The following is a 7,715-nucleotide window of genomic DNA, read 5'->3' as shown; positions in this document are numbered from 1 at the left end:
GGGGGGTCAGGAGGGCAGCTCCTGGCCCCTTTCGTCTGCAGGGAGGAGGTCAGAGGCAAGCGCGGCCTCCACAGGGCCTGGGGCACACATCCCCCTGGGTGCTCCGGCCCAGCCGTCCCGGGACCCACAGGGACCCACCGACGGTCACAAGAGCACTAGGAAAGTCCGAAGCAGTGACAGTTAAGTGTAAAATCCACGACTCTAAATAAACCGTTATTTTAAAGCAACGTAACCCTGTGTCTGGCCCTGAGCTCAAACCCGACAGGCGAGGCGGCCACCACAGCGCGCGGCCCTCCTCCCCCGGGGGCCCAGGGACCGGGAGCCCCTGCCGGGACGGCCACTTACCCGATCACCCATGCCACCTCGGAGGCCCTGGGGGCCCGGCAGACCGGGGTCTCCTGTGCTGCCCTTCCGGCCCTGCGGACAAGGACCCAGCCCGTCAGCACCCATAGCGGGGAGCCCAGCGGGGCCCCTGGGTTCACTGGGCAGAACCCCCCACCGAAGCCTCACCCACCTGAAAGCCTCGGACGCCCGGGACTCCGGGAGGGCCTTGTGGGCCCAGAGCCCCCTGAAAGACAAAAGGGAGGTGTGGGTCCAGGTCTCCTCCCCCCAGGGGTGCCGGGCAGACACGGCAGAGGGTGCCCAGCCCGGGCCGGCCTGCCGGGGACAGAGGCGCGGGGCATCGCGGGGGCGGTTGGCGTTGTGGAGGTGAGGCGCGGCCTCAGGCCCCATGCCGGCCGTCAGTCAGGCCGCCCGGGCCTGGTGTCCTCGTGACCCCGGCCGCCGGTCTCTGGTGGGACGTGGGGGGCGGGCAGCTCCCGGGACACTGCTGGGCTGCCGTCCTCGGCCGGGCGTCGCGACTTCTTCCCTCAGCGAGGACGGGACAGCCGGGCCACCGGGGGCTCAGCCCACCGATGTGTCCCGAGTGCCTCCCCGGCCACGTGCCTCCCCGCCCCGCCCCTCACCAGACTACACCCCTTCACTCACCGCCGAGCCCCTGTGGCCAGCCTCACCGCGCTCCCCAGGCACACCTGCGTCTCCCTGCACAAGGTCGGGGAGCGGGGGTCAGCAGGGTTCGTGAACTTGGGGGGGAGGGGCGGAGGGGGACCACTTACTGGGATGCCAGGCTCTCCCGAGGGTCCAGCCTCACCCAGCTCCCCAGCTCGGCCCTGCACAGGAAGAGAGAGCCCTGAGTGGCCGCCCGTCCGTCCAGGACCCCGGCGCCACCCCCCTCCCCCAGCAAGACAGAGAAGCCACGTACCAGTTCTCCCTTCTCGCCCTTGGACCCTGCTCGTCCGGGGAGGCCCTGCACACATCAGAGGTCAGGGCTGCCGAGCCCGTGGCAGAGCACCCCTGAGTGGGGGGCTCCCCCTGCGCAAGCCCCCACTCAGGGACACATAGGAGAGGACCCCTGTCCCCAGAGCCCCCGCCAGCACCGCCTGGGCCCCACCGAAGGCAGCCCACGTTCTCACCGGCAGCCCGTTGGGACCCTTCTCTCCTGGGGCACCATTGCGACCAGCCTCTCCCTGCAGGGCGGAGGGGGAGGGGTACAGGGTGCTGAGGCCCTGGAGGCCCAACTCCCACAGACCCCTCCTCCCCCGTGGGCCAAATACCAACCTTCTCGCCATCCAGTCCTGGCACACCGTCTCGGCCGTCCTTGCCTGGCATACCCTGGGGGGAGGGGGTGGGGAGGGGGTGGCGTGAGGCCTGGTGCGCAGTGTCCCCCATTACCCCTCCCTCCCCAGGCCACCGTCATCCTGCACGTCTGCCCTGGGTTTTCACAATGACTGCAGGGAAGGTCTGTCGTGGCCCATTTTACAGATGAGAATAACGGAGGCTTGGGGGCAGGGACATGGGCCTTCCCGATCCCACGCTCTGGACTAATTTGGAACAGAGAGCACGGCCCGGCGCTGGGAAGCCAGCAGGAGAGCGAGCAGCCAGAGGCCACCACCAGGGGCCCATCCTTGTGGTGCCCCAGGCCCCTCAGAATGCCCCCGACCTGTGCCCACCGCGCTACCCAGCCCACCCTTCTGTCTCTGAGGCGCTCTGCCTCCTCCGTGAGGTCGGGACCGACCACGTGGGAAGCTCCGGGCTACTCAGCCACCCGAGTCTCCAGACGGCGACAGCAGCGTTCAGCCGAGTGAGGGCCGCACGCCAGCCGGGGGCAGCCCAGGGCAGTTGAAGAAGAAGGGTCTCCCGGGGGGGACACGTGCAGAGGACGGGAGGCCATCGGGCAGCAGGGGTCTGCCCTGTGCAGGGACACCAGCCATTGCCCCGCACTGTGAAGGCCGCGGGTACTCACCGGCTCTCCACCCGGCCCCGCCACTCCAGGGACTCCTTTGGGACCAGGTCTGCCCTGAAAGACACACAAGCCACTCCCTTTGGGACCCGAGGAAGAGGGATGCTCCTCCTGACCAAGTCCCTGGTCCCCAGGCAGGCTCAGGCCTGGCGCCAGGGGCTGTGCTCGGGGCTGGGCATCGCGTGGCCGCCTCCCGGACCTCTGGAGGACGAGGCTGAGGGCGTCCACAGGAAATGCCAGCTTGGGACTGTCCCCTCATTGCTTGATCATCTCCCAGCTGGGCGGCAGGGTCCAGTGCTACCGCGCGGGGCCTCCGGCGGGGGGTGTGCAGTGGCCAGAGGCGCCCCGGGAGTCTGGTCCTACACCCTTGCCCGCTGGGTGCTTGTCAGAGCCATCGGGACCGCCTGCCACCCGGCCGCTGTGCCCCTCCCCCCCCCACGGAGGAACAGCCCAGAGAATCAGCGCCACTTTACTTACAAGGTCACCCTTGGGGCCACGGAACCCATCTGGGCCCCTCTCGCCTCTGTCACCCTGAAACGGCAGGGGTCGGGGGATGGGGACAATTAACCACTTGAGAAGGCGGGACAGCCTGACCGAGGGGAGACTGGCCAGGCTCCTTCCGGAAGTGGTCAGAGGGGCACAGAGGCCAGAGGGATGCTGACCGCACCTCACACACGTCCGGAGTGAGTCCCAGTGTCCCGGCGAGAACAGCCCTTGCAAGCCCAAGCCCCTCTCCNCGTGCCCACAAGAGGACTCCACTCCCGGAAGGGCCAGCACGGCGCAGCCCAGGGCACTGAGGGAGGCGTCTGAGTGAGGAAGGGGAAGGGTACAGGGAGCCTAGGCCTGCGGGGAGCCANCACCCCCCCCAGGCCCCTCCCTGGTCAGCCACCCAGGGGTCCCAAGCTGCCCCCCTTCCCCCATTTCCAAGGCCTCCATCCCACTTCCCTACGGCCCCTCTCCATGTGATGTGGGGCTGACTTACCCGATCCCCAGGGGGCCCGGCTGGCCCCGGCAGACCTCGAAGTCCCCGAGGCCCCTGTAAGAAGAAAGCTGGAAAGGCAAGGCCCCCCCCGGCCTGCACATACCCTGGGTCTTCCCTCAAAGCACCTGACCTCAGGCCAGGCCCTGGGGGGGGGGGGCCCACAATCCCTAGGATCTGCAGTGCGGCAGAGGCAGGACCTGGGCTGGTCCCTCTTATGGGTGTCGGTGGACTGTCCCCTGCAGCCCTAAGCAGTCCAAGGGGCTCTGACCCCACATCCCCATCCACGTCCGGCCCCTTCCCCTACTCACCTGCAGCCCCACGGTGCCTGGGATGCCAGCGGGCCCAGGGGGGCCGGGATCACCCTGCAATGGAGGTGAGGGGCAGTGAGCTCTCCCAGCACCTGTCCGAGCCCAGTGGTCACCCCCCACCCCGAGCCCATACACTGGGGGCCGTAGCCCCATTCACAGCTGAGCCTCTGAGGCTGAGGGGGTACTGGCCCTGCTCTGGGAGGCGGGGGGCAATGTCTCCATGGCTTCTGCTCCAGCAAGGCCCCCAGCCTTTCCCAGACACCTCTGCCTGGCTGGTGTGGGCACGTCTGCTGCCCGTGTGGTGGCCTCACCACACTAGACATGGGCCAGCCTCACCTGTAGCCTGTGGGTAAGGGCAAACCCACATTCTCCTTGGGCAGAGGCCACAGGGGGAGGTGGCAGGGACCTCCAGGAGACCTCTCCAGCCACCAGTGGGGCCGCCTGAGCGCAGGGAACTTCCGTGGGAGACCAGGCAGGTGGGGGGTCTGTCCAGAGACCCTGTCCTGAATCGCTTGGCTCTGACCAGCCAGGCCCCACAGAGGAGGCGTGCAGAGTGCACCCCAGATGCAGTCAGCACCCCCTCACTCACCCACCACCGGTGGGGCCCCAGCCCCCACCCCGCAGGCCCCCTCCCCTCCCTGCCACCCAGGCCGGCAGCCCTGCCCTGGCCCGTATTCACCTTCTCGCCGTCCTTGCCGACCTCTCCTTGCTCCCCTTTGTAGCCGGTGGGCCCCTGAAAGCCAGCGGTGGGCGAGGAGTCACAGCCCACCCCAAGCAGCCCGAACAGAGGCCCGCGTGGCTGCCAGCCCCGGTGGGGAAACTGAGGTCCGGTCAAGAGGGGCAGGGCTGGGCCGACGCCAGCTTCCCTGACTGCAGTGCCCTCAAGGCCGCCAGTCCCAGTGTCACACCCGGCAGTGCCCAGCCCGATCAAGGCCCCAGGCCGGGTCGGATGCCAGCCCTCCTTTCTTCCTGGAACAGCCAGGGTGGGCTTTCTGGAACGCCATCTCCCCCTGACTCCCCTCTAAGGCCCTCCTGTGGGCCGCGGTGGTGGGCTCAGGTCTGAGTCACCCTATGGCTGCCGCTCACCTTGAACCCTGGCATTCCTGGGGGCCCGGGAGGGCCTGGTGGGCAGATGGCTGGGCACTGTTGGAAAGCAGAGTGGTCAGAGCGGGACCGAGGCTGAAGTCCCCACCCAGGGGCCCTGAGACGGGCCATTCCACATGAGTGAAGGGACCTCAGGCCACACCAGGGCCTCCCAGGGAGCCCGGACGGGTCCTCACTCAGTATGGCTGTGGGGTGCAGCACAGAGCCGAATTTCGGCTGCCTGGCCCCTCGCGGACTTGAACTGGGAGCCAGCTCCCCTTTCCCGACGCTCAGCACAGTGGCTGCTGGCTTCACAAAGGGGCCTTCATTGGGGCGCCTGGGTGGCTCTGTCGGTTCAGCGTCCGACTTCGGCTCAGGACATGATCTCACAGTTCGTGGGTTCAAGCCCTGTGTGAGGCTCTGTGCGACAGCTCAGAGCCTGGAGCTGCTTCAGATTCTGTGTGTCCCTCTCTCTGCGCCTCCCCCAGTCACACTTTGTCTCTCAAAAATGGATAAACGTTAAAAAAATAAAAAAGGGGCCTTCATCCTGTGTTCCTGGGCCGAGCTCTCGTCAGTGCACAAGTGTGCTCTCGGAACGGATGGGGGTCCCGCAGGCACAGATGGGACGCTTCCCGCCCAGGGCGCAGTAACCCCAAGGGATGGCTCTGGGTTTCCTAGATCATTCCGCAGCTCGTCTGGCACAGAGCCAGGGCCATCGAGCTCTGTCCCAGATGCTCTGGCCTGGCCCACGGCCAGGGACCCAGCCATTCTCCTGATTCCGGAAGATCCCTAAACCCTCCCTCTGGGACACCCTTAGTCACATACTCTGGACACCAAGCGGGGGGTGGGGGTGGAGCCGAGAGCACTGGCAGCAGAGGGTTTCCCTCGGGAGCACCAGACGCACAGCGGAGAACGGCCTGGGGCTGCCCCAGACTGGGTCTTGCTTTTCACAGCAGTGACAAAGCTCACAGATATGAGTCCCAGAGGCAGTCCGGAGCCTTCTCTGCTGGGGAAACCCTCGGGGCCACCCGGTTCAGCCGACACTGGCCGAGTGTGGCTGAGCGCTCAGAGCCCGGCTGTGCCAGGGACCAGCTGGTGTCTACAATTTGCTTCTGTTTCACTTAAGACTCCCATTCACACTGCTGCGAGCAGGGGAGGGGAGGAGGAGCAGAGGGGTGTGGGGGGGGTGCTNAGGGCGGGGGGGGGCGGCGGGGTGGGGCACAGCCAGGCAGTGGGCGGAGTTGGCGTGCTGAGGCTGCGCTCAGAGCTGGTGCCACCCACACGGACCCATGGGTAGGGAACAGGCCACGGGGTCCCCGAGGCAGTGGGCTGGGCCGATGCCCCCTCCCCCCAAGACAGGCACCCCAGCCCCCTTCACAAATGGCGGCGACTACCTACCTGCAGGTCAGTAGCACCTTCAGGGAGGACCCCTGGGTGACCCTGGGACACAAAGACAGCCGACTTGGACACCGGTGTCCCCCCCCCTTCCTGCCACCCAGCACTCCGGGACCAGGGGACTCGGGCCCTTCATCCCCCACATGGCCAGTGTGGGGCACTAAGGACAGAAACCACCTGCCCTTGGGAGTGGGTGGCCCCTGGGCCTACGCCCTGCCTGTCCCAGGTCAGGCTGTCCACCGGCTGCCACGTGGGCCCTGGGCTCGGCCCGTGTCTGGGAAATGCATGGGAGTCACCATGGGTGTGGCTGGGGGCCCTGGGGACAGGAGAGCCGCGTCATCAGTGCCTGGCACGACCTCAGAGAAGCTCTGGGGTCCCCTGCCCGGTACTTACAGGGGCTCCAGGAGGTCCTGGGGGGCCAGGGAGGCCCGGAAGTCCAGAGGGTCCCTGGGTGGGGGGGGGAGGGTTATGACATTATGTAGAGTGGGACCAGCCTCCACCTCCCTGTGCCCTCACGGGGACACTCCCACACTGCCTGCCCATCCCCCCAGCCCGTGCACATGTCCACAGCGCATCTCGAGGCCTAGCCTGTCCTTGTCCCTGAATGTCACCTGGGGTTTCCATCATGGCCGCGAGAAAGGAAATGGGGGAGGAGGAGGGTGGAAGGAGTGAGGGGAAGAGGGGGGGAAGGAAATGAGCAGAGGGGGGAGGAAGNGTGCCAAGCATGGGGTCAGAACGTGCTGGGGACGGAGCCCGCTTGCCCACCCCCCGCCCCCCCCATAAGATAGGTGGGCTGGAGGAGGGGGACCCCAGACTCCTGGTGCAGGAGGCCCTCCCTGGGGCAGAAAGGGCACAGGCACAGCCCGGATAGTGGCCCAGGACCCGGCCCAGGAGCCAAGCCCTGGAGGGAGAGCAGGCCATAGGGCTGGACATGCCTCTCAGGGCTCCCGGAGGGCACCCCGCCCCCGTCAGACCCTCAGCCACTCAGAGTCCCACTGCGAGGGGGAAGCGATACTCACCCCCAGCCCAGGGGGTCCCGGGGGGCCCAGACTTCCCTGCAGAAGGAAAGAGTGTCAGAAGTGGGTTGAGCCCAGGCGCCCAGGACTCTGTGTGCAAACCTGCCCCCTCCCCGGCTCCGAAGGAGGGCTCTCCGTTTTATAGAAGATTGAGGCCGCGGGGGGACCTCGGAGGCCCAGTGGCCGGGGACAGTTCTTTTGCCAATAATCCTGGTGAGAAAAATCCATCCAGACTGTTGGAAATGAACGCAGAAAGCAGCCCAGAGCAGGCAAGGCACCCCCCCAGGAAGGCCCAGCGCTAGGGCCGACCTGAGCCACACACAAGTGCCCCAGGCCTGTGTAAGCCTTCCGGGCAAGCCCCCCACTCTCAGGTCGCTGAGAGCTTTGGCCTCAGCCCACAAGACGGAGCCCAGAAGCCTGGGCAGCCAGGCCCTGTCTGCCCTTTACTGCTGCCCCCCTGCACCCTGAAGACACAGGGCTGGCCCGGAGGGCGCTCCCACCGGAGGCTCCTACAGAAAGCCTGGAGCCAGCCGTCCTCACCGGTCCCTCTTCCCAGGAGGAGGTGGCCCGTAAGGCTGGTGATCCCCTGCGAGGTCTGAATGCTGGGATGGCCTCCCGCAGGGCCGGTGTCC

At 67.2% G+C, this 7,715-nt stretch overlaps 1 protein-coding gene across 1 annotated transcript in view; it reads right to left on the bottom strand.

Moving 5' to 3' along the window:
* The window catches only part of COL9A3 (collagen type IX alpha 3 chain), a 17,018-nt gene that overhangs the window by 5,491 nt on the left and 3,812 nt on the right, over positions 1–7,715 (bottom strand). The window contains exons 6-21 of the mRNA XM_077756810.1: positions 7,087–7,122; positions 6,461–6,514; positions 6,071–6,112; positions 4,676–4,732; positions 4,269–4,322; positions 3,590–3,643; positions 3,207–3,335; positions 2,777–2,830; positions 2,303–2,356; positions 1,618–1,671; positions 1,473–1,526; positions 1,262–1,306; positions 1,116–1,169; positions 988–1,041; positions 515–568; positions 346–417 (exon numbers count right to left, since the gene is read on the bottom strand). Coding sequence (XP_077612936.1) covers positions 346–417; positions 515–568; positions 988–1,041; positions 1,116–1,169; positions 1,262–1,306; positions 1,473–1,526; positions 1,618–1,671; positions 2,303–2,356; positions 2,777–2,830; positions 3,207–3,335; positions 3,590–3,643; positions 4,269–4,322; positions 4,676–4,732; positions 6,071–6,112; positions 6,461–6,514; positions 7,087–7,122 — 921 coding nt within the window. The remainder of the gene's footprint in view (positions 1–345; positions 418–514; positions 569–987; positions 1,042–1,115; positions 1,170–1,261; positions 1,307–1,472; positions 1,527–1,617; positions 1,672–2,302; positions 2,357–2,776; positions 2,831–3,206; positions 3,336–3,589; positions 3,644–4,268; positions 4,323–4,675; positions 4,733–6,070; positions 6,113–6,460; positions 6,515–7,086; positions 7,123–7,715) is intronic.

This window comes from Crocuta crocuta, unplaced genomic scaffold (genome assembly GCF_008692635.1).
Source record: "Crocuta crocuta isolate KB4526 unplaced genomic scaffold, BGI_CrCroc_1.0 scaffold613, whole genome shotgun sequence".
Lineage (NCBI taxonomy): Eukaryota > Metazoa > Chordata > Mammalia > Carnivora > Hyaenidae > Crocuta > Crocuta crocuta.
This window is presented reverse-complemented; position numbering and strand designations above follow the sequence as displayed.